The 26,385-nt window shown below is 38.2% G+C and overlaps 1 protein-coding gene across 3 annotated transcripts in view; it reads right to left on the bottom strand.

Moving 5' to 3' along the window:
• The window catches only part of CSTPP1 (centriolar satellite-associated tubulin polyglutamylase complex regulator 1), a 200,900-nt gene extending 180,388 nt beyond the window's left edge, over positions 1-20,512 (bottom strand). For 2 of the 3 annotated variants that reach the window (XM_068555019.1, XM_068555020.1), the window contains exon 1: positions 20,394-20,512. In XM_068555019.1, the coding sequence (XP_068411120.1) occupies positions 20,394-20,439 (46 nt within the window). In that variant the 5' untranslated portion in view covers positions 20,440-20,512. The remainder of the gene's footprint in view (positions 1-20,393) is intronic. The other variant, XM_068555021.1, reaches the window with a different exon arrangement.
• Positions 20,513-26,385: the final 5,873 nt, after the last annotated feature.

Below are 26,385 nucleotides of genomic sequence, written 5' to 3'. Positions count from 1 at the left end.
ATAACAGAAAACATCCACATATTTATATAATGCTGTGACAGAGACTGCTAGTTGCTGACTCTAGTAACCTTTTTCTCTAGAAACGTACTCCAATTTTTACCTGGGTACATGGCCACTGGCATAAAGATCACATTTCTCAGCTCCTCTTGCAGCTAGGCTTTAGTCATGTGATTAAGCCATAAAATATAAGCACAATATGGTGTGGGTCTTGTAGAAAGTCCTTAAATGGAACTAATTCAGCTGAAAGATGTCCCTTATTTACCTCAGAAGATAACAGAGTTACTTCAGTCCTCATGGATCATAAGGCAAAAGATGGGATCTATGGGTAGGATGTTGGAGTAAAAAGACCGAAACCTGAGTTCCTGATTACACCTTGGAGCATACCATATCAGCCGTGGACTGCCCATCTTCAGAATTCTTTTCCACAAAAGAGAAATAATCTTCTAACTCGATTAAACCACGTTATTTTAGGTTTTTCTATTGTATTCAGACAAACCTAATATAAACATAAAACATCCATGTATGTGCCCAAAAGTATAAATGAAGGGATCAAACTAACATACCAATCAGAAGGCTCATTGGCCTATCCATTGATTTAGGTTAGTGCATGCTAGGCTAGCATAAAGTGTTTCCAGACATTATGCTAGCATCTGAAGAGAGGTACTGTTCTCTTCAATGCTGGACCACTGTTGTAAACACGGTAAGGTCTTACTGACTTTTGTAACTTCAACAGTAACATCTGTAATGCCCCTGAAAGTTTACTAAATACTTTCACATACATTATCTCATTGAACCTTGCAACCAACCTAGGAGTCAGATAAGGCTGGGATTATTCTCTCCATTTTACAAATGATGAAATTGCCCAAGGTCATTCAGTTTATAAATGATAGAGCAGAAACTTGAACTTTAATCTCGTAAGTGTAAACATAACCCACTGAATCACAGTGGATAATTCTTAGAGAAGTTCTTAGAAATGTTCAGAAAGTTTAAAATGACCATGATTAATAATAATTAATATGAACATAAATACCTTGATTGCAAAATAGATCGCAAATCAATATCTTAGTATTTCACAGAACTTACATAAAGATATTTTAAAATTAATTTTTCCATTTACTAACCGAGGAAGCATTCTGTTCAATTTTAGAACTGATGACAGCACCATTTCCTTTGATCCTGCATTTTGCACTAGAGAGGAAAATGAACAAATGAGGGGCGGCACATGAAGTAAGTAAGTAGCAAAGGGGAAGCAGAACTTCTCTCTAATGGCCCCTTCTCTTTGGACAGCCTAGGTCAGATTCCATCTAGTTCCACCTGTTGGTGGTATAAGCCACTTCTACAATTGCTTCCAGAAATCTCTTACCAGGAAGTTTATACTGCTCAAATAATTCAACCCTTCAAGGAAAGGTGAACTGACCTTTAGTCCAGCTCTTAAACAGTGAATTGATCCCAGCCCTGCACTGCCATCCCACAGAGAGGCCCCCAGGCTAACAGCCTGAGCCAGAGGGTCTTGTTACATGAGCCCTGGTTTCTAATCCTTGTCTTATGGATGGCTCCATGGGGCATTATGCAAGGTACTTAACCCCCCTCCAAACTGAATTTTCCTCATTAGATTATGGGGGAGAAGGATACTCTCTAGAACTATTTGGAAGCCTGATTAAGCATAAGTGAACATTTTGCTTTTGTAACAGTTAATATAAATAGATATGGAGAATGAAATTACTGCATTCTCTTCTACTTCTCTGAATTTATACTTTGTCTTCCCAAAACAAAATGACTCAGTGCAGAGACTCATTAATGGACCTAGTTTAAGGAAAATGTTAAACTAAGAAGAAAGATATGAATGGTGCTAGAGGGAGAAGGAAAAGATCAAAGAAACATGACTTTCAATTTCACTTTCTTAAGATTATAAAAGCATAGAGCTGACAGCAACCTTATTAGGCCATCTAGTTTAATACTTTTTAAAAATTAGAAATCAATATTGTTATTGCATGTTAAAACATTACTTAAACACAGAATTCCTTTATCTTAAAATAGCAAGAATTTACATATCTGTATGGTCCCTTCTCATTTTCACCAAAATCCATAGGTTTATATTTGAGTTCTACTTTTAAAAAAAAATTCGTACATGCTTTTTCACACACACACACACACACACACACACACACACACACACACATAAAGTCTTCTTAGGAATTATTTAGTGATATAATAATATAATATTCCACTGTATTAATCTACCTCAGTTTGCTTCTGGATTATTTCCAGTTTTTTATTAAAAATAATGTAGCTATAAACATTTTTATACAATTTATTTTCTCTTTTGAATTACTTCCTTAAGATATCTCACAGAAGTAGGGCTTTAGGATCAAAAGATATACTGATTTTTATGGCTCTTGTTATGCGTTGCCAAACTGCTCTCCAGAGAGACTATGCCACCTTCAAAAAAAGAAGACCAATATCTTTGCAGACATCCCAGTATAAAGCTTTTTGTTTTAACTAACTCAAAAATATCTTAATTTGCAAAGCTTAAATTATTGTTAATCTGAATATTTAGTTAGGTTATCTTTCCTCTTATATGGACTTTAAAATTTAACTGTAAAAGCAACACATGAATGTAACAGACCAATACAGAAGGGTATAAAGTAAAAAGTGAGGCTTTCTCATTTGTAAGCACTTCCTTAATTCAATTTCTCGGAGTACTCACTGTCAACAGATTGTTCTACATCCTTCCAGAACTTTTTCTATGTGTGATCATACATATATGTACAAACGTTAACTTGTTTTTTTACAAAATGTAACCACTTTGTACACATTCTGTAACTTATTTTGTCACTTAATACTTAACGTACATCTTTCCATATTAGTCTAACGCATTCTTTTCAACGGCTGCATGGTAATACCTATTATAAAAATATCATAATTTATTAACCATTCTCTTACTGATGGGCACGCAGATTGACTGTAATTTTTCACTTTAAAGTTTTTAAAAGTATTTTAGCACTTTAATTCAACTAGAATTCATTGCAGCACATGGTATGAAGTGTGAATCTAAATTTATTTCTTCCATATTCCTTCCAATCATCTCAACTAATGAATTTTTCACATTATTTTGTTACACTTAGTTTGTCACAAATTAAATGGATATGTACTTTGGCATCTATTTCTGGGACCTCAGTTCTATTTTACTTGCGTATCTTTAGGTTAAAAACTAAGTAACATAATTTTTTAAAACTTTCTATGAAAGTATCATAGTATACAGAAAAATATGAATTTGCACTTATAATCAGCACCCTAGAAAACCTCCTAGAGTCTCCTTCCAGCTGTAAGCCCCCCAAGGGTAAATACATAGACTAATTTTTCCTGTTTTGGAAATATGAAATCATGCAGTATGCAGTCTTTTGTGTCTGGCTTCTTTCATTCAACATCATATTTGTGAGGTTCGTCCATACAGCTGTGAGTTCATTAATTCTCATTGCAGCATAATATTCCATTATTGAATATACCACAATTTATTTATCAATTCCCTGTTGACAGCATGTTTTCAGTTTCTAGTTTGGGCCTATTATGAATGGTGTCACTATGAGCACTCTAGCATAAGTCTTTTAGTAAACTTATGTCTGCATTTCAGTTGGTTCTGTGCCTTGAAGTACATGACTGGGTCATAGCGTATGAGTATGTCCAACTTTAGTATATACTACCAAAGAGCTTTCCTGGTTTGCAGATGACCACCTTCTTCCTCAGGTGTGAAAAGAGCGATTATCTCTCTTGTGTCTCTTCATATAATCCCATGATGAAGGCTCCACCCTCATGACCTAATCACCTCCCAAAGGCCTCACCTCCAAATACCATCACACTGGGGATTAGGGCTTCAACATAGGAGCAGGGCATAAGGACAGTTTCAGGTGATGAAAATGTTATATATCATAACTGAGGTGATAATTACATGGCTATATACATATATCAAAGCTTATTAAATCTTACCCTTATAATTGGTGATTTATGGATGGTAAATTACACATCCATAAAACTGACAGAAAAAAGAAAGATGACAGTTTTTTCTGAGTTAATGACAAACTTTGTAATTTATGAACTATTTGTTTCTGAAAGCTCAAAAAAAATCACCAACTTGTTCGTGTACTTTTAGTGTTATTATTTAATTCTATTTTATATTTTCTTTGGTTTGCGACTTTGCTCCTTTTCTAAATTCTTTAAGGATAAGCTTAATTACCTTTTTATTTCTTATTAATTTATAACAATAATTTTTCCTCAAAGTATTGCTTTTTGCCCATAGATTTTAATTGTGCTGGGATCAAAAAATAGTTTATTGTTATTTCTCAAATTTATTATCTAACATAGTTGTAAAGGAAAGTAATTTTTAAACTAACCTTGTGGTTAGATAACTTTTAAATTATACTTTCATTATCTCTAATTTTATTTTATTATAGCTTGAGGATGCAATATATATAATTTCTACCTTTTATTAACCAAAAACTTCTTTGTATATGATAAATGTTTACAAAAGATCCATATATTTTTTATTTCCAAATTTTCCCCTTTAGTCTTTTCCTAAATGTTCTAATTTTACCTTATTGTTTGTACATGTTGTTTGTACATACCACATGACTAATGTATACATACCATTTCCTTAGTGATGATAAACACTGAATATTAACTTAAGCAAAAATCATAGTTTTATTGGAAGGCTAGGAGGAAGGAAAGTTAGAGGATATAAAAGCACTAAATCCATCATAAGAAGTCATTAGATAACATCTATAACTGAAAAATCAAGGAGAGTAGTTTAAGCATGTTACTTTAAAATATGTAGCAAAATATCAAAAGACATGGTGAAAAAATCTGTAAGTAGTCTTCTCTGAGGAGTGGGATTTAGAGGCGAGAAGTTTGAGTGGTATGGTACTATTGTGTTTTGTTAAAACTTTCATAAATCCATTTGACTGACAAAATTCTGTAGCTAATAAAAGTATACATTAAATTAACCAATTTTTGTTCTATTTGGATTTTCCCTCTTTACCCATTATTTGTAACATGTTGTTTTCCTAAAAGTTTTTCAATCATTTCATCTAATTATTACTTTGCAATATTTTTGTATATTTTTCTTTTAGAATTTACATAGTCTACTTTGTTCCTATTTGTGTTCTTTGTTGCTTCTTTTTTCAAAGGATTTATTTATACATCCTTACTTCAAATGTCTTAATGCTGCTCAGAATTCTTATACTTGTCCCTAGTCAAGCTATCTTTCTTCCTTCCTACAGCAACTTGTTTCTTCTTTTCCTCAGCAATACAAATTTTCTTTGCTCTCTTTTATGCCTTTTACTTTTGTTTCCCTAACTCTAAGGAGATAACCTTGAATCTTACTTCAACGACAAAGACGAGGTTAAGTGGTCAGGTAAAGAACATCAACTTTCAGCTCCATTTCTAAGCTTAACTCCGTCCTTCACCATTTTTACTTTCTGTCTGTTGTTCAAATACAATTATTCCTTGTAGAGTCAGGGTTTCTTTCTTTTTCTTTTTTATTGATATATAATTGACATATTATATTAATTTCAGGTGTACGATGTGACGATTCAATATTTGTATATATTGTGAAATGATTACCACAGTAAGTCTAGTTAACATCCATCACCACACACAGTTACAATTTTTTTTCTTGTGATGAGAACTTTTAAGATCTACTCTCTTAGTGACTTTCAAATATACAATACAGGATTATTAACTACAGTCACCATGTTGTACATTACATCCCCAGGATTTACTTATTGTATGACTGGAAGTTTGTACCTTTTCCCCACCTTTACCCATTTCACCCACCCTCCACCCTCCACCTCTCTGGCAATCACCAACCTTTTCTCTGTATCTATGAGTCCAGGTTTTTTAAAGATATTAAATATTACATACATATTAGTGAGATCATATGGTATTTGTCTTTCTCTAACTTATTTCATTTAAAATAATGCCCTCAAGGTCCATCCATGTTGTTGTAAGTGGCAGGACTTCCTTCTTCTCTATTGCTGAATAATATCCTTGTAGAGTTGTTTTAAAGCCATCTTAGGACCTGATTTCTCACTTGGGAATTCCTGCTAACTGCGAAAAATCTTACCTATAAGCTGCTTTCAAATAAAATAAAATGTTTGTCCACACTAAATATAACAATAAAAGTGACATTATACTATGTTTTATAAATGTATAATTAAACATTTACCTATAGTTTAGGGTCAATAAATATTTTATAGGTATCAAATATTTTCAAAGATCTCAAAACAGTTTATAGATTAGGCACAATGCCTACAATGCCCAATGGATAAACATAGCCCTGAGTCCCACCTCCAAAAACAAGCTTGCTCCTCTGCCCTTGATCCTGGAATTCCCTCCCACCTCTTCTGAAAAAGCATTCCATCATTTAATCATCTTGTTCTTCTCTTGGATCCTCCCCCTCTCCTCTGCTACGGCTCCCTTTCCTTCAGCCTATAAACATACTCAAGTCTCTCTGCCATCTAAAAACTTAAAAACAACAATAAACTCTCCCTACTCTTGCTATCACCCCCCCTCCTCCTTCCCCAATCCACCGAACTTCTGGAAACAAATCCAGCCTACCTATTGTCTCAAATCCCTCACCCTTCCCATTTACTCTTCAATCCAGGAAAATCTGGCATCCTGCCACACTACTCCACTGAAACTTCACACCTAATGCCACTAACAATCTCTTCTGCAGCTCTTATCTTATTTGACCTCTCTGAGACAAGTGATATTACTGAACACTCCCTCCATCTTGAAACTCACTCCTCCCCCAGTTTCTGTGGCACATTTTCCTTGTTCTTCTAAAACTCACACTCTCAGTATAGGAAGATAAATATCTTTATTTATTGTAAAACTAGCTCTCTGGAAACAAGATTTAAGTTCCTACAGTGGGTCCAACTCCCACTCAGAGAAGTTGTATTTGGCAGCAAAGTAAGCCCCAACACCCAGCAGCCAACACAACAGTAGAGAACTAAAACGCTAACATTCCATGTTCTCACTAAAGTGTAGAAAGGGACTATTCTGATCAGTTGGAAATGTTTACAAAGGACAGAGAAGTGTTCCAAGAGAAATGACAGGAGACATAGAGTTAAGAAAGAAAAAAATAATAAAAAGGGAGCAACCATGGGCTTCCCTGGTAGCGCAGTGGTTGGGAATCCGCCTGCCAATGCAGGGGACACTGGTTTGAGCCCTGGTCCGGGAAGATCCCACATGCCGCGGAGCAACTAGGCCCGTGGGCCACAACTACTGAGCCTGTGCCCTAGAGCTGGAGTGCTACAACTACTGAAGCCTGCGCACCTAGACCCTGTGCCCCGCAACAAGAGAAGCCACCGCAATGAGAAGCCCATGCACCGCAACGAAGAGTAGCCCCTGTTCACCGCAACTGGAGAAGCCTGCACACAGCAATGAAGACCCAACGCAGCCAAAAGTAAATAAAATAAATAAATTTATTTAAAAAAAAAAAGGGAGCAATCAAGCTCAGTAGTAGCATAAGGCAGAAGAGTGGAGAACATGGACAAGGGATAAAATACTCTGTACTTAACAGAGGTAGAGGTAGGGGAGGAAAAGTCAAACACCCACTGATACATCTGTGCTTCTCTTCTGAATAAGGGTAAGCACCTACTAACAATACACATACCAGGTATGGCAGGTTATTGTTTGCACACCCCAAAATATGTGCTCCTATTCTTCTTACACACAATTGTCTGGTTGGACTTCAATTCCCAAGCTCCTCTGCAATTAGCAGGGGCCTTATATTAAGTCCTCACCTATGAAATGTGAGCACAAGTGATGTTTGCAACTTCTGCCTTACTTGCTTAAAAGGTGTTTGCCCTGGACTTGTTCCTTCCCCTTTTCCTTTCTGTAACTGGAAATGGCTACAATGGAGGCATCCTCAGAAACCATGGGTTTCAAATGGCATGGCTGCCCTGCTAACCTGAAATCCTATGATGGCTTCCTAGAGCAGATCCTGCCTTCCGCATCCTGGACTCAGTTTAAGTTAGAGAGAAATAAAGTTCTCTCTTGTATGAGCCATTGCACTGGAGGGGGCAGTTGTGGTGGTGGATCTTTTTATAACAGCTGCTCAACCATCACCCTGAGATCAGTGGCACAAAATCACTTAAAGTACAAAACCTCAGTATACCTCAACATCTTACTGACCAAGTAGGAAACATTAGTCTGGAGAGAGGGGAGTTTTGAGCATAGGGGGAAGTTCTTATCATTAATTAATAACTATGAAGTCAGATTTAACTAACATTGATTGAATGGCACCCAAACCACTAAATTTGGAACCAGAAGTACTAGAGTCAAATCTTAGCTCCACCTACTGCTATCTATTATATATAAACGTTGGAAATTTTACCTAAGTTCTCTGAGTCCCCGTTTCCTAGCATCCACCCTCATGAGTAAATGTCATAACACATCTACAGGACAATATAATAAATGATGTCTCAAATAATGACACCACAACATAAAGAAATGTTAAATTTTGTTCTGTTATACCAGAGAATCCGGGGAATATATCATATATTCTGTAGACATTTCTGTTAAAATATTAAGTTCTAATCCTTCAATCCTTGTGAACTGAATAGGAGAGAGGGTCTTGAGAAATCAGACCTAAAAGCAAAGTAGCTAACAACACAGGCTCTAGGGTCAGATAAACTTCATTCAAGCTTCACCTCCACATTTACTAGCTTGGTGACCTTGGGCAAGTTACATAACCTAAATTTCAGTTTCCTCATGGAAAAGTGAGGATCAGGCTGGTACCTACCTCACAAATATCTTGTAAGGACTGAATGAGATTGCTATCTATCTCCAGTCCTCCTGTATATGAGAACGACTCCAGCTGCCATACCAAGAACATCTATTTGAATACATTTCCCACTTAAGACAGTATTTGGGGGGCTGGACTTACTTAGAAGTTGGAATATTATCTCTGTATTTTAAAAAATGTAAGAGAAATAATCTCTGCTAAGGATTTAGAATTTAAATGAAATAGTGTTTCCCATTTAGTGTCATCTAATAGAAAATTAAATCTGGGAAGTGAGGTTACCGAAGTGTTACTAGGAAACAACAGATGAAATTTTAAACTTGAAAATTACATGAGGGGGTCTTCTCAGGTTTTGTTGCCTAAAACCTTATGAAAATACCAACAAAAATGGAAGCAGAGATGTTAGTGATAATTTTGTCAATTAAAAAATATAAATTCTCTTCTGGTGTCCCTTCTCCTCTAAAGATAATAACCAAAGCTGGTTTTATTACTTGGCTGAGTTTAAGAACTTTCCAGTTAGGGAACTCGATGTCAGGTCCTTCAACAATAATTATTTTCTCTTAACTACTAAGAAATATGATAAGAAAAGTTCACAATGTGAGACAAAACAATCACTTCTTTTCCTTATGAGTTTGTTTCTTTAGAAACATGAGATCAAAACCAAATATTTACTGGAAGAACAAAGGTCAAAACAGTTTCTACCTATGTCCAGACATGGCAACAAAAATTAGCAAGACTCAGACTTCCCTGGTGGTGCAGTGGTTAAGAATCTGCCTGCCAATGCAGGGGACACGCGTTCGAGCCCTGGTCCAGGAAGCTCCCACATGCCGCGGAGCAACTAAGCCCGTGTGCCACAACTACTGAGCCTGCACTCTAGAGCCCGCGAGCCACAATTACTGAGCCCTCGTGCCACAGCTACTGAAGCCCACACGCCTAGAGCCCATGCTCCGCAACAAGAGAAGCCACCTCAATGAAAAGCCCGTGCCCCACAACGAAGAGGAGCCCCCGATCACTGCAACTAGAGAAAGCCTCCACGTGCAGCAACGAAGACCCAATGCAGCCAAAATTAAATTAATTAATTAATTTTAAAAAAATTAGCAAGACTCCAAAGACTATTCATAGGCATGACCTTGAAAAGAAAAAAGGCAGGGCCATTCTTCCTGAAGACCTAACCTATTTTCTTCTACCTGTATATTCACTATCCTCTACCATGCCAATCCTTGAAGACAAGGCAAAAGATTGATGGCACATATAAGACTTTATAAGTTAATCATGTGTTTAAATATCAGGTTTGGTGGTCTAGAGACTATCAAGAAAGACAATCAATTTTAGGTCTCATTAAATAGTTTACTTTAAGATACTTGACATATATTAATTAATTCATCCTCTCAACCACCTATGAGGTAGCTTTTATCAACTCCATGTGTTGGGGAAATTTGATGAAGGAGAATAATAATGCTATTTTCTATTTACAAAATACCTTTCTTATAAAGAGCTCCACATGTTTTATCTTCTCAGTCTTCTAACATTCCTGTGAAGTAGGTGGTAATATTACCTTTTCCTTTCTTATAGGTAAAATGCTAGGGCTCAGGGGGCTTAATGACTTACTCACAATGGTAGCTTGTATTTTATCCACTAACTAGAACATACTGCTTGGGATTAACACTAGACCATGGACTCAAGTCTGAACTGCACATAATTCAAAAGTGTCAAGCTTCTAGTTTTCTCTACAGCCATCTTTCAACACATCACATTCCAAAAAAGAGTGGGGTCATGCTTGCTGTTTAAGCTCATGTGCTCACTGTTTATAAAGCTTATTATCATTTCTCTAAATTGTACTATTTAAGTTTTGTCTAAATGCCTGGAAGCTAAATTATTTTTTGTTTGCTCTCTGTGCACTAGCATTATAAATGATGTCATCAGGAATGTACAAAACTGTTAGACAAAGCTGCAGGGCCAATAAAAGCAACTCACTTGGGCAAGAGTGTGCTTCTTCTCCCCCCACCCCCCGCCCTCCTCCTTTTTTGAAGTAGGCATCACACAAAAAGATGACTCATTAAGCCCAAAAGAGTTGACTATGCCATGTAAGGGCTTCTTATGCAGCCCTCCACAAAGAGACCTGAGTGGCAGCATAAGGCCTCCTCTTCTGTGCATTTTCCTCCAGGCAGAATGTGCATTTGTGTGGCTACATACACAATTATAATCTCCCCTGAAAAGCAATTCCTTCCATATGACAGGCTGAACAGTGGCCTGAGTGCTAGCCTCATGTTGCCTGTGCAGTTAACATGCTGAAATAGCAGACACATTTAATCTCTCCTTTCTGAAAAACTAAGATAGGACAGAAGAAGCGAAGCTGGAAAGAAATCCACACAGAGAGAAAGGAAGCCAGCCCAAGCGCCCAAACTCACTTTCTCATGGGCTGAGCTTCTTTGTGTGTTGCCTACTTACGTGTCAATTTGCAGGACTTTAGGGCATGAGAACCATGGAGCCGAGTGGTTCTGGCAGCCTCTCCATTTGACAAGCAAAGCCAGAGACATGCGGCCTTTTGGTACATTTCACATTCAAAAGTGTTATTGTTTCAAGCATGCCTATTTTAAAATATGTAATTTTCCCATTCAGTGCACATGTTGTATGTAAGTTGGCCACAGGAGGAGTTCTGCCACATGATCTTAAAAAAAAAAAAAATGGCAATGGCTCTAATGTAGCCCCATCCCTGCCAGATACCTCTGTTTACTGTGGGGGGCAGTGGGCTATCCCAGGTGAGAGAAGTCTGAATTTAACAAACACCTGATATGAAGGCCAGGGCACAAACAGATTTCTGTCTTAGATTACAGAAACTGAAGCTTGTGTTTTACCACAATTACCTGTAATCTCAGGGCCAGATAATAGTATTAACAAGACCTTGAGCTACACAATAGGACAGCTGGAAAAAGGCTCTTACTCTCTCCAAAGAACAGTGCTTTTAAAAAGCTAATTCAATGAAGAAAAAGAAAGGGCTCTGAAAGTGCCTTCTCAAACAATATTTACTTTTACTGCGTTCCTGCTAATCAAACAAAACTTAGTCAAAAGCGTTTATGAAAAATACATTGGATGATTTCAGCAGTAATTACTTTGTTTAAAGAAAGGTGCTTAAGAGAAAACATAGCTAATGGGATTGGTAATTTGGTAAATTCAGATGTGTTTGGGAAAATCCCTCCTCTCTTTGATAAATCATTAAAATTCTGCTCAGATAAATGTATTTTGACTTGAAATTCCAATCATAGAATGAGCTATTTCGTAAGGCCCGTAGGGAAGTAGCGCAAGGGCATCCCAACACAGTGGACCCAGGGATTAGTTGACAAGGGTAATTCCAGTCTTAAAGCATATTACTCTGCCCAACTGAAGACAGAATCTCAAGGAGATGCCCCCAAATTGTATAAAATTTCCTTCCTTCATAAAATATCATTTAAAAAAATGAATTAAATCTTACTGTTGTGTAACCGAAACAAAGAAAATATGGTGTCAACCATGAAATTAAATTTACTCATTTAGCAAACATGGTATTTATGCAAATAATAGTGATCCCCAACTTCGGGACAGTATTCAGAGGAAAGATTTTAATCAGTCATCCTTTTTTTTTGTCAATGGAAGAAGGAGAAAAAAAGCTTAGTGTCTCTCACACAGTAGGAATTCAATAACTATTTGTTGAACTGGAGTCCTTTCTCTCATTTGAAAAAAAAAATTATTTTGCTACTTAAAGCAGACTATTCATTTAAGAATTGCACACTTAACTTGGGCCAAGCACTGTGCTAGATTTTGGAGATACTGAGAGGAAAGCCTGCCCTTATGGCTTACCTTCTAGTAAGAAACAGACAGTAACAAAATATACAAATAGATAAATAAAATAATTGTGATAAGTGCTAAGAAGGCTATAAACAGGATAATGAACTAGAGATAAGCTAATGGCTCATTTTGTCTCTTCTGATCTACTATTATCAGTTTTTAAAACTTTAATTACCTACTCAGCTTCCTAAATTTACTCAGTTAGCAAATGTGGTATTTATAACAAATAAAAGAGATCCCCAACTTTTGGACAGCATTTGGAGGAAAGATTTTAAGATTACTTGAATATATAAATGATAAGCAAAGTAAGCAATTTACAGAACCCTAGAATTTAAACCCTAGAGTAACACTGACATCACCTGCAATCAGTTACCTTGGAGAAATGGGGATGGGTAAGGGTCAACAAACAATGTGCCTTAGAACTCACTTGCTCTTTTTTCTCCCCAGCAAAAATATTATTAGGGCTTCCCTGTTGGCACAGTGGTTAAGAATCTGCCTGCCAGTGCAGGGGACACGGGTTCGAGCTGTGGTCCGGGAGGATCCCACATGCCGTGGAGAAACTAAGCCCATGCACTACAACTACTGAGCCTGCGCTCTGGAGCCGCGAGCCACAACTACTGAGCCCACGGGCCACAGCTACTGAAGCCCGTGCACCTAGAGCCTGTGCTCCGCAACAAGAGAAGCCACTGCAATTAGAAGCCCGTGCACCGCAACAAAGGGTAGCTCCCGCTCGCCACAACTAGAAAAAGCCCACGTGCAGCAATGAAGACCCAACACAGCCAAAAATAAATAAATAAATAAATAAAAATTTAAGAAAAAATTTGATTACATTTATTAAGTAGTTTACAGAATTCTTAGAAAGGTGAAAGAAACAGAGTCTAGGCTAAATTTCCAGGAACAAATCCCAAAGTCACATCCCAGAACTGGGCCACCTAGGGAACTGCTGCCCCTGTCATGACAATTTGTTTTTTTGCTTTTGGATGAATCCTGATAAGCAAACTTATTTTTGTTTGAATATAATCAGTGAATCTTCCAAACCCAACCCTATGCTAGGAAACGTTGCTATTCACAATAAGTCAACAGAAATACTGTTAGGACTTTAGAGTGCTTGGGTTGTTGCAGAAAGAAAAAGAAATATTACAGATGTTACGCTGACTTCCTAAATCTTTGGAAACTAGGTTTATAATATATAAAGCTGATCACTTAAAAACAGTAATGAACGTGTTCACAAAACCATCTCTTTCCTTTCTTCTTCCCCCCTTTCCCTTCCTTTCTTTTCTTCCTAATTGTTCCTTTCTTTCTTTCTTCCTGAATACCTTCTCTATGTAAAGCAAAGCATGAATATAAAGTGTTCCTCCCTACAGGAAACTTATGCCAAAGATGGGAGATGGGAAATAAGTGTTGTTATAGAGCGAGTGAACTGTATGTCTGCAGGTGTCTTGGCCATTTCCCAGTTTGGTTGGCACTTATTAACACTGTCACTTTGTGTTACAGTCATTTATGAATATGTCCCATCTCCCATCTTTGGCATAAGTTTCCTGTAGGGAGGAACACTTTATATTCATGCTTTGCTTTACATAGAGAAGGTATTCAGGAAGAAAGAAAGAAAGGAACAATTAGGAAGAAAAGAAAGGAAGGGGAAGGGGGGAAGAAGAAAGGAAAGAGATGGTTTTGTGAACACGTTCATTACTGTTTTTAAGTGACCAGCTTTATATATTATAAACCTAGTTTCCAAAGATTTAGGAAGTCAGCGTAACATCTGTAATATTTCTTTTTCTTTCTGCAACAACCCAAGCACTCTAAAGTCCTAACAGTATTTCTGTTGACTTATTGTGAATAGCAATGTTTCCTAGCATAGGGTTGGGTTTGGAAGATTCACTAATTATATTCAAACAAAAATAAGTTTGCTTATCAGGATTCATCCAAAAGCAAAAAAAGAAATTGTGTCTGGCAGTAAGACAAGTAAATATCATGTGCTATGATATCAGCAAATGCAAAAAAATAAGATTAGTAACACTTAATAATCTTCAACATAGAAAGAATCATATGTCAGAACCTTTGTCAAGGCTTGAAAAAACTGTATCAACCTCATGACTGGAAGGGACTATATCAATGACTGTTGGATGTTGTCTTAGTCCAGGTACTCTGAGAAGCAGACAACAAGACAGGATCAGACATGCAAGAGATATACTGAAAAGCCCATGAGGGAAAATGGGGAGGGAGCTGGAAGAAGCTGGGAGAGCTGACAGACCACAATGCAGGGTTGACCCTTGTAAAGAAGAGCGAGGGAGTTGAGAGTATTAGACTGCAGTGCAGTGGGAGTCCTCAAGCCAAAGTCACCATCAGAGGAGTCACACTTCTCATAAAAGTGGGTCTTCCCCACCCAGTCATCCGCTGGGAGCAGCCTGTGGGAAGGGTGACCTCAATGTGAACAAGGTGTTGGATTGAGAGCTGGGGTTCAGAGTTAATTACCCTCCCCTCCACATAATAGGGGATCTGAGAGGCACAATTTCATGGCTGCCACAGATGTATTACACATTTTTATTAAAATGTAGGAGTAATAATAGCAGCTAATATTTATTGAGCACCTACCCAGGTGCTCTAGAAGGAAAGGTATCTTACTCATCTTTGTGTATCCTCTTTTCACAATGTAGATACAATGTAGCAGCCAGGCATCGCTCTAAAAGCTTACATGTATGAGGTAAGTACATTTTGCATATCAGGAAACTAAGGCACAGAGAGGCTGAGTAACTTCTTCAAGGTCACACAGCTACACAAAGTACGTAGATTATTGCCATTAAAACTCTCCTAAATGGTGTATTTTTAGAAGTTATCTTCTTTATTGCCTGCCTTTGAGAGGTGAGTCCAGTGGCAAGAGGGAACTGGAATTTTACTATTCCCTGATCCATCCTGGTTCCTAGGATGCCCCCTCCTGGCAGAAATGTTAAATTAAGCCCTTGGAGTCACCTGAACTTACTCCAGAATCCATGCAACCATTATAAGCAGGTCTATGCAATAGTTGGAGCCTCATTGTTGGAGTTGCTGAAGGTATTCATAGCATGGAGTTTAACAATGGGGACTCCGGAATCAGACTGCTAGATTAGAATTCTGCCTCTAGGACTCACTAACTAGTTATTTAATACCTTTGTGCTGCAGTTTCCTCACATGTGAAATGGAGATAAAAACTGAAACTATCTTCATGTGCATTAATGTTTATAAAGCACATAAAATGTTACCTGGTACATAGTAAGTACTTAGTAAGTCTTAGTTATTGTTGTTAGCTGCTCACATTTGGGGGACCCTAAGGTCAGATTATTCATATTCAATTTAACACATATGTATGTATAAAGTGTCTATATTGTGAAAGGTAGGTATACAATGATGAGAAAGATACAATTCCTGTTTTCAGGAAACTGATTTGCAACTAATGAACTGTTTAAGAACTCCATTCTTAAAAGGGAAGCAAGGATCACTGCCCTTTACAGGCAATAGATATTTTGGTTTGTTTATTTTTATTTTCTTGGTAGAGAGGAAAAAACAGGCATGGAATCCAATAACCCTGGATTTGAATCCCTGCTTTTACGTATCATCACCTATGTGACTTTGTACAAATCAATTAGCCTTTCTAAGCCTCAGTTTCCTTATTTGTAAAATGAGGAGACGATATTAATAACTACTAAATAGGACTAATAATAATACCTACCTGTATGGTGGTTGTGAAGATTAAATGAGTTAAGGCACAGTGCTAAGCATAAATGAAGTGCTCAAAAACTATAGCTTAAAAGTAACTATCCAGTTTATTGCGATTCCTCTAAAACTATAGCCTCCAAAGGAGAAAGACCGTCTCTGATTTCCTGGAGTTATCTATTATGCCAATCCACTGCCAGTCTTAGTGAGAATAAGCAGTATCCATAGAAACAGAAGAGGCAAATTAAGCATGAGTGAAAGCAAGCACCTCACCAATTTAGGTGGGGTAAAATAATAAACCTCACACCCTCATGCTTACACTCAGGTCAGCACGTAGGTAGTGTGTTTTGCAAACCTGGGACCAGAACAGGCTGCCCTTCAGCTCTAGAGAACTCTCCACACCCAACCAGATACACAGACACACCTCAGCCTCTGGCAGAAGCTTCCAATAAGTAGCTTTCATAAAGTGGAAACCTTTCAAGGGCTCTATATTTATTTCATCTCCTTACCAGACTCTCCTCTCTCTATTCACGCCTGGGCATTAACATAGTTCCTATCACTCCATTCTGATGACTGCAGGCATGAACATCATGGAGTCAATTCTGTAATGATGATCTTAAGATCCTAAGCCATTCCAGGCCATGATTACAGGTTCCTAATCCACAAAGTCAGCAGGCAATGGATCAGTTTACCCAACAGGATGAAAGACTGTTTTCTTCACTAGTACTCAAAAAGGCAAATATAAGCCTTGGCTAGCAGGTAGAAAGGAAAATCTATGGATATTCACTGAATAGGTATCCCTGTCATTTATACCATAATACTAAAAAGAGGTCTCCAGACACACTTACCAAGGGATATTGAGCTTTCACTTTTCTGATGCACTGAATACCTAGAGCTTTCCTATCTGTGCAATTTTCTTTTTTCTATGTGTATTTTCTTCTCTAGGCCTACACATGTGACTTTATAATTTGTTTACAAAAAAAAGAAGAAGAAGGAGGAGGAGGAGGAGAGGAGGAGGAAGAAGAAGAAAAGCCAAGCCAAGCCAAAAATAACCTCCGTAGGTATTTAAATTTTCAAATCAGAAAATATTTTATTAAATTAATCTATAAGGGGTGATTTTCAGTGGTCATTATATTGAGGGTGAATGCTTCAAAACAGCAACAGCATGCCTCTAAAAGAGACCAAACTGTAATGGGCAGGGTTGTTCTCAACTAAAGACAAATGCATTTCAGCAGAGTTGTATGGTCTGAGGAACCATGAGGAAGCCAATGAGTAGTATGACCCTGCTTAGGGCAGTATGAATGTCCAGATGGTGAATGGGACAGGGAGTTAAGGCACTTAAATATGCAACAGAACCTGAAGGAGGTTCAATAATCCAAGGTTCAATAATTAGATAAGTGGTTGGACATTGAAGCTTTTACAACCAACCTGAAATTTTGATTCTGTTTATAGATTCATTATCAACATTGCCACTGAATTAGTGGCTGAAAAAAGCCACTTATGGAGGGACCACCAACTTCTACTCACCAAAGCACCAGTATATTAAATATGTCAAGCCTTTGAGGCATATAATTTAAATATGTTAAGACTTTGACGCAAACATCCAAGGAACTGAACAATAGACTAGGCTTTTCAAATATTTCATAGATTCATTAGTACTGAATAAATAAGATAAAATACATAAAATCCTTAGCAAAAGTCTAGGCATTGCTAGACATTGATATTATTATTCATTGGATGCAAAATTATCTGTGATATAACAATGCTCTTTATATATATATATATATATATACACCTTTCAAAAACCACACAGCCCTTAAACCTGGTGAAAAGATGCTCAACTTCAGAAAAGAAATGTACATTAAATCTACCCTGGGACTATCTGTCACTTAACAGGTTGAAAAAATCTGATGGTTTGAGTTTGATATACTTTGTTGGAAAGACTATGGGGAAACAGGCATACTCTTACATTGTTAGTGCAGTGTAAAATGGTACAACCCCTGTGAAAGATGATTTGGCAATATCCATCAATATTTAAAATGCATATGTCCCTGACCCACCAATTTCACTTTGTAGAATTTATCCTTGCAGATATACTAGCAATGGCACAAAATTACAGGTTATTCAGTGGGGTATTTTCAGTAATAGCAAAAGGCTAAAAACAACATGTGTACCAATAGAGAATTGGTCAAATAAATTATTTAAAATACTATGTAGCTAAACATTTTTTTTAAAAGAATGAGAAAGCTCTCACTGACACAGAAATCACTCCGAGATATATTGAATGAAAAAAGTATATTCTCCCTTATATACATAATAAACTAAACTCTGGAAGAATACACAGGAAACCAGTAATAGTGGTTACTAGTGGGGGCTGAGGATGGATGGAAACTGGCAGATGGGGTAAAAGGGTTGGAAGAGACTTTTCATTATAAACTTCTTTATGTTTTTTAACCTAGTTTCCGTATCACTAATTCAAAAATTTAAACTAGAATTGTTTTTCATTAAAAAATGTGTATAGTACATCCATACAATTGAATATTATTCAGTGATAAAAAGAAATGAACTATCAAGCCAGGAAAGGACATGGAGGGACCTTAAACGCATATTGCTCAGTGAAAAAAGCCAGTCTGAAAAGGTTATTTACTCTATGACTCCAACTACATGACATTCTGGAAACGTAAAACTTTAGAGACAGTAAAAAGATCAATGGTTGTCAGTGGTTGGGGGACAGAGGAAAGGATGAATAGATAGAGCACAGAGGATTTTCAGGGCAGTGAAACTATTCTGCATAATACTATAATGGTTGATACATGACATCGTGCATTTGTCAAAACCCATAAAACTGTACAACACAAAGAGTGAACCCTAATGTAAACTGAAGATTTTGGTTAATAATAATGTATCAATATTGGTTCATCAATTGTAATGAATGTACTATATTAATGTCACATGTTAATAATGGGAAGCTCTGAGTGAGACAGAGAGGGAGTATATGGGAACACTCTATAATATCTGCTCAATTTTCTGTAAACTTAAAATTGCTCTAAAAAAGTCTACTAATTTTTTAAAACATGTGTGCATACATGTATGTATATACACACACAACATACATATATCCTTTTTTCATCCAGTAAATGCCTTACAAACTGAAGGTGTTACAGTGTGTGTAAAGTGTTACAGCCACAGCCTTAATGGTCAAGAGCTCAAGCTCAGGAGTGGGCAAATTAGGTTCTGATCCTAGGCCTACCATTTTATAGCTGTGTGGCCTTATTTGTACAAGTCACCTCTTCAGCCTCAGTTTCTCCGTCTGCAAAATGGAAGAAAAACACAGTCTCCTCCTGGGGCTGTTATGAAGATTCAATAAAGTATGCACATAAGGGCTTCTCCGGTGGCACAGTGGTTGAGAATCTGCCTGCCAATGCAGGGGACACGGGTTCGAGCCCTGGTCTGGGAGGATCCCACATGCCACGGAGCAACTAGGCCCGTGAGCCACAACTACTGAGCCTTCGCGTCTGGAGCCCATGCTCTGCAACAAGAGAGGCCGAGATAGTGAGAGGCCCGCGCACCGCGATGAAGAGTGGCCCCCGCTTGCCGCAACTAGAGAAAGCCCTCGCACATTAACGAAGACCCAACACAGCCAAAAAAAAAAAGAATGCACGTAAAATGCTTGGCATAGTGCCTAATGTAAAAGAAATGCTCAAAAATGTTAGTTGCTGCTATAACGGTTAAATGACTGTTCACAGAATGACTGATTTGTCACTTCAAGGTTCCAAGGTTACTCCACTGGCAGCATATCAGTAATACCCCCAAAGGCCCCTCAATTCTCAACTCCAACCTAGCCTTAGGGCACAATCCACACTGTCTGAGCTCCAGCGGGTACACTTCAGCATTCTTTACTCCCCAGATGCTGTTTTCCTCCTCGCTGGGCCTTCCAAGTTCAGGCCCTGGACCGCCCCCACCCCGCCCCCCTAGCCCACCCTACCCGTTCCCACTCAGACCTCGCCCCGGCCTCCTCCCCAGACCCTGGCCTAATTCGTCTGCACTTCTTTCCTTCCCCGAAGCTGAAGGAACCGCCTACCCAGATACTCGTAGTCCGGTAGGGCTAGGCGTTCCGGACTCAGCATCCTTTGACCAGGGTAGCTTCAGAGCTCCAGCTCTCCCGCTTCCGGCACCCAGGTCTAGGGCTCTCTCTGTTGCCATGGCACCCACGCGGCGGGAGGAGAGGCTAGAGGCGGAGGGGGTGCCACGCAAACAGTCTCCGTATCGCAACGCCAAGCTGGCCACACTAGTTCCGGGAGCTGTCTCTTCGCGGCGGTCATAGTTTCTTTGGACTCCCCTTCTTGAGGCGTTGGTTTTAGAGGAATTTGAGGTGGAGAGTTCCTTTGAAACCATCATATTTCCCGGTGTCGAAAAATTATTGCCAGCCCTCCATATACCCGCAATTTCTGAATTTCAAAACTACTCCTGCTTTATACAACTGTTATCCTAAATCACAATAATAGCTCCCACCCCGAAATTCCCATAAACATTTACTATCCCATTACCTATTTTTATCTCCTTATTATTTATCATCTTAAATTACTACAAAGTGCTTTCACGTGCGTATATCTTGGCTGCTTCTTGAGGTGAGGTCAGGGATGTGTCTTTTCTGCCTGTGACAAGGCTGGGCATCCAGAAAGTGCTCATTAAATCCTCTATGACTTCATTGACATTTCCTCTCAAATTCCTCTTTATCTTTATAGCCCCTCCTTCTACTTCTATCCCTTACTATTTGGTACCCTTCCCAAGTGTCTTTTCTTTTTTTCTTACGAAGACACTTCACTTCTGGGGGGATGGGATGCACAAACAAGGACACCTATTGGATTTTTTCCCTTATATCCCTAATTGTTCACTTTTCCTTTAAGAGGGGAGAGCGTTCATTGGTTTTCAAGTTCCCAGATATCTGGATATTTCTCTTTTTGCACCTCTCCACGCCCAACAACGGGTTAGTGGTGTGTACCACTTGTCACAGTTCAAACATAGTAGAAAAAGTCACTCTGTCCTCACTTTTTTAGTTAGCTCTCCCCCCACATGAGGTGAGGTTTTGTGGAAAGAAAGAAAACAAAAATCATTCTATCAAAGGAATGATTGGGAAACCAGTGGACCACCTACACTGGGAGAAAAAGGAAAGAGGAGGTTCTTCTCTTTGTGTTCTGAGTGGTCTATTCTTAGCCTTCTCCAGCAGAAGCTTCAAACCTCCTAATTCTCCCTTTCCCTTAAAATTGTATATGTGTCTCATTTCTAGGCTCCTGTGAGTCACTCTGAGTTTGGATGTGGTAAGGATAAAGGGACAGAGCCGAACTCAGAGCAGCATTTATTATCTTGAGGTAATAAGTTAACTAATTTGGTATTTGATGTGAAGTCCTGCACATAATAAAAAAAACATTTGCCTTCTACCTCCACCCTTGCCTCCCACCCCCACCCCTACCCCATGCACCTTGAGAGTTATGGGAGTTCCATAACTTTCACACCTGTGGCTTTTTACTATATTATTAATAAAGTAATAGGATGGTAATTATTAAGGATTACAATTTCATTTTATTTCCAAGCAACCTGAAGCTATTCTCAGATCATTTCATTTGTCCTCATAAAACTTCCTAATGCACTTCTCCCTTTTCTAAGTAGGGAAACCGAGGAACATGTCAGGAAAATGACTTGTCTAGCATCATCCAGCCAGTCAGTGGGAGAGCTGGAACTGGATCTCAGCGATCTCAACCTCCAGGCTAGTGGTCTGACCGCTAAACCACACAGCCTCTTTTTTTAGGGTTTGTTGGCTTGCGTTTTATTTATTTATTTTTCTTTTTGCTCTGCCCTGCCAGCAACTGGAAGCTCCCAGATAAAAGAAGAGAATTTTGAGTCCAGGCTGAACATTTGACATCCCCTTATTTGTGGGGCATTATCCTGGGACTCAGAGGGTGCTGCTGTTGGGGTCTGTGTGGTGGAGCTGGGAACCAGCCCCAAGAATACAGCTTTGTTTGGGCATTAACCCATTTGTGGTTATAATAATGATAAGTTTCAGCACCAGTGGCGCCCGACTGTTAATGACTCAAAGAAAGCTAAATAAGAACAAGATGTCATCTCTGGAGCAATTTGTAGGTTTTTCCTACAGCTCCATCCCTTCCATAAAAATCCCAAGGGCCCTTATATTTAAAGTCAGTCTTCCACTCAATGTCCTAAACAGTCTATTGAGGAGGAAGACTTGGAAAAGGGCAGGTGGTCGCTAAGCTAAGGCTTCAAGAAAATTTGGGGTTGCACAGAAATAGCAGGTAGCCTTTTTAATGGTGGTGGAATTACTGCTTACATTTTTCTTCTTTATACTTTTACATACGGTTAAATTTTTTCTATAATAGGCATGCATTATAACCTGAAGACAAACAAACAATAAATGAGTGGCTTAAAAATCTTAAAAAATTTTTTTAGCAGAAGTGATGACATTCCATACAGTGTTTGTTTTTCCCAAGAGGGAGCCATTACTTTTAGATTTCTCTTCTGCCGTATATTACACAAATAGGTTTTGGCAACCGGTCAGTAGTGAAGGAAGTTTTTCAGTGAAACATACACAACATCAGGTCTTAAGAAAAGGGGAAATACACAAGAATTGTTAAAGTCAAGTGTATTTCTGTGACCCTGTGGAATGTTACGAAAAGAAAAACATGTCAGCCTTCAATTTAGATGTGCTTTTCAGGTTCTTAAATTATTATTACATATGTCTGAAAGTCTTACCTAAACAAATAATCATCCAGATAGACCAGTAAATCAGAAATCAACTCCACAATCCTGAAAATAAGCAAGTATTATGAAATTGGTCAAAACAGAGAGTGCTTGAGATGTGACAGTACTATTGCATAAGGAATGGAAACATCGAACTCAAAACAATAGGAAAAATACCCACAAAAGAGGATATGCTGAGACACCAATTTATCAGATTATAATTTCTAATTATAAAGAGAAAATTAATAGACCTCTCTGGCTCTGCAGAGGACCTATGAAGAGATTGATAGGGAGGAAAATCCTCCCTGGAATTGAAAACCACAGAAGAGCAAATATAAATGTACCAAATAGTTTTAAACTTCAAGGAAACAATAGAAAGAAAAAATGCAGTCTGACTTATTCTTACAAAGCAGGCTCAAGAAACTAGGACAAGCTTTTATCAACTCATCAAGCAGAAAGATGCTAAAGGCGAAGTAGCTACTAAGAAATGCAGGTCATGAAATTCATGCTGAGCTACTAGGCTCTTCTTCAAAGACTTATCTCCCATAAAAGCAAAGCAGAAACTACGTGCGATGCCACCGTATGAGATTTACATGTTTAGTTTAAAATGCTATTTACAGACAAATCATTTTGGACTGCCACAGGTCAACAGACCAGAGCTTTGGGAGAATTTGCAAGGAAAAATAAATGTTCCCATTTCTTGGGCAGTTAAAGAAAACTAATGCATTTCGAGAAAGTGGTTAAGAGGACATGGCTTAAATTGAACTGGAGCTCAAAGACAATTACAGACTTGTACCTTCTTGTTATTTTATATTTTCAGTGCTGCAAAAAGAGTTGGGAATTACACGTTCATGTAGTGTAAAACGGAGGAAGATTTTCTGATCCTTCTTGGTAGCCCACAAAAATTAGCTGTGCCTTCCTCTGTCCTGGAGTATGCACAGCGATAACTGTGTCATTTTCACTAAGGGAATAGTAGGACAACACTGCTCATTTAACATATTAGGTAAAATGGAAAAATTCCTTGAAACCCAAACTAACAAGTTTCACTCAAGAATAAACAGATGAGGGGCTTCCTGGGGCTTCCCTGGTGGCGCAGTGGTTAAGAATCCGGCTGCCAATGCAGGGGACACGGGTTCAAGCCCTGGCCTGGGAAGATCCCACATGCCGTGGAGCAACTAAGCCCGTGCGCCACAACTACTGAGCCTGTGCTTTAGAGCTCTGCAACAAGAGAAGCCACCACAATGAGAAGCCCACGTACCGCAACAAAGAGTAGCCCCCGCTCTCCGCAACTAGAGAAAGCCTGCACTCAGCAACAAAGATCGACCTAAAGGCTGTATATTTATAAAGAAATGGAATTTTTAGTTAAAAATCTTCCCACAAAAAGAACTCCAATCTTCAAAAATGTGATTTTGTACTTTTAGAAACATTTAAATTTATAAACTAAAATAGAAAACATTATCTAATTTTCCTTTGGAATTCTTCATTGACCCATGGGTTATATAGAAGTGTATTGTTCAAAATTTCCATATATTGGGGGATTTTCCAGAGGTGTTTCTGGTTTTTTGTTTGTTTGTTTGTTTTGGGGTTTTTTTTTTTGTGCAGCTTGTGGGATCTTAGTTCCCTGACCAGGGATTGAACCAGGGTCCTTGGCGGTGAAAACGTGGAGTCATAACCACTGGACCACCAGGGAAGTCCCTGATTTCTAGTTTAATTCCACTGGGGTCAGATATACCTGGAGAAACCTTATATGACTTGAATCTTTTTTGCCTTTATTGAGAATTGTTTTATGATCTGGAATATGGGCTACCTTAGTAAATATGCCTTAGTTAATGTTCTGGGTGCTCTTTGAAAAGAATGTATACCCTGCTATTGTTGGGTGGAGTGTTCTATAAATGTTAATGTACACAGGTTATGCATGTGGATAAGGACTGGAAATGAAATTGAACCAATATTTTAAAAAGTAGACTTAAAAAATATTTATGTCATTAAAAAAAAACAAAACAATTTGAATTATCCTACTAGATTCTGAGTTCCTGGAGGTCAGAGACAGTCTTCATTCATCTTTAAGTTTCTAGAATCATGCACAGTGCCTGACAGAATAAATGCCTGTTAAATAGACTTTTTTCCCCAATTTAGATTAAAAGTTTAGAAAATGAAAGCCATCCAATCCACAGGACTTATGGTTGCCTCACAGGAACCAGTTCATGAAACAAATTTATTAAATAAAAAGGCCAGCAAATGGCAAGGCATCATTGAGAAGGAGATTAAAAATCAATCAGAAAGCATTGGCATCTCCTCCTTACACCTAAATACTATGTGTGACAGATCACCATATCTTAAGAAATACCCAGAAAAAAAGCAACTAACTCAACAAAAGGCATAGAGACGATGCTACAAGTAGACAAACTAAGATAACTAGTTCAGGAAGATGAGAGGGAATCTACTAGGAATCATTAAATAAACTTAGGATATGAACTGGAAGTTCCCAAGCTTTAGAATATTAGGACAAAAAGCTGCAGTCTGTGTCTATTTTTTCTCCCCCAAGCCATCCTCTACATTGTTACAAGAGTTTATTTTCTAAATGTTAAATTTGCCCATGTTACTTCCTTACTTTAAAAACATTGCTAACTCACCATTACTAGGATGAATCAAAATTCCTTAACATGCAGACATATATATTCCTTCACAGTTGGGTCCCAACCTACTTTTCCAGCCACTGTGCCATTTACTCTTCCCTACACACTTAATTCTCTAGCTATACCTTCCTACTCACTATTCCCAAACATACTGAGCTCTTTCACACCCTCTTGCTTTGGGATAAGCTCTTCTCTCTGCCTAGAATGTACCTCTCCCACATTTTCTGCCTAGTAAACTCTTACACATCCTCTAAGACTTTGGCAAAATGGCACCACCTCTAGGAACCCTTATCCAATCTCCTATATAAAACAGGGTAAAGGCGGAGTGAGAAAAAGGCAAATAAATGCAAGATGGTAAGCTCTGAGGCTATGACATTGAGCTGGGAGCGGCCATGGAAGGGTCTGGGGAAACAGCATTCTAAACAGAGGAGACAGCTTGTGCAAAAGTTGTAAGAAATGATAGCATGTTACAGAGCTGAAAGAAAACCAGTGTGGCTAGAGTAGAATGAGTAAGGGGAAAAGTGGTCAAAGAATTAGGCAAAGGCCAGGTCATGAAGGACCTCAAAGGACATGTAAGAAGTACAGCTATTATTCTAAGTGCAGTAGGAAGCCATTGGAAGGTTTTAAGCCTGGTAATAACATGATCTGATTTGTTTTTTAGGAAGTCACTGTGGCTGCTGTGTG

This window comes from Eschrichtius robustus, chromosome 11 (assembly GCF_028021215.1).
Source record: "Eschrichtius robustus isolate mEscRob2 chromosome 11, mEscRob2.pri, whole genome shotgun sequence".
In the NCBI taxonomy this organism is placed as follows: domain Eukaryota; kingdom Metazoa; phylum Chordata; class Mammalia; order Artiodactyla; family Eschrichtiidae; genus Eschrichtius; species Eschrichtius robustus.
This window is presented reverse-complemented; position numbering and strand designations above follow the sequence as displayed.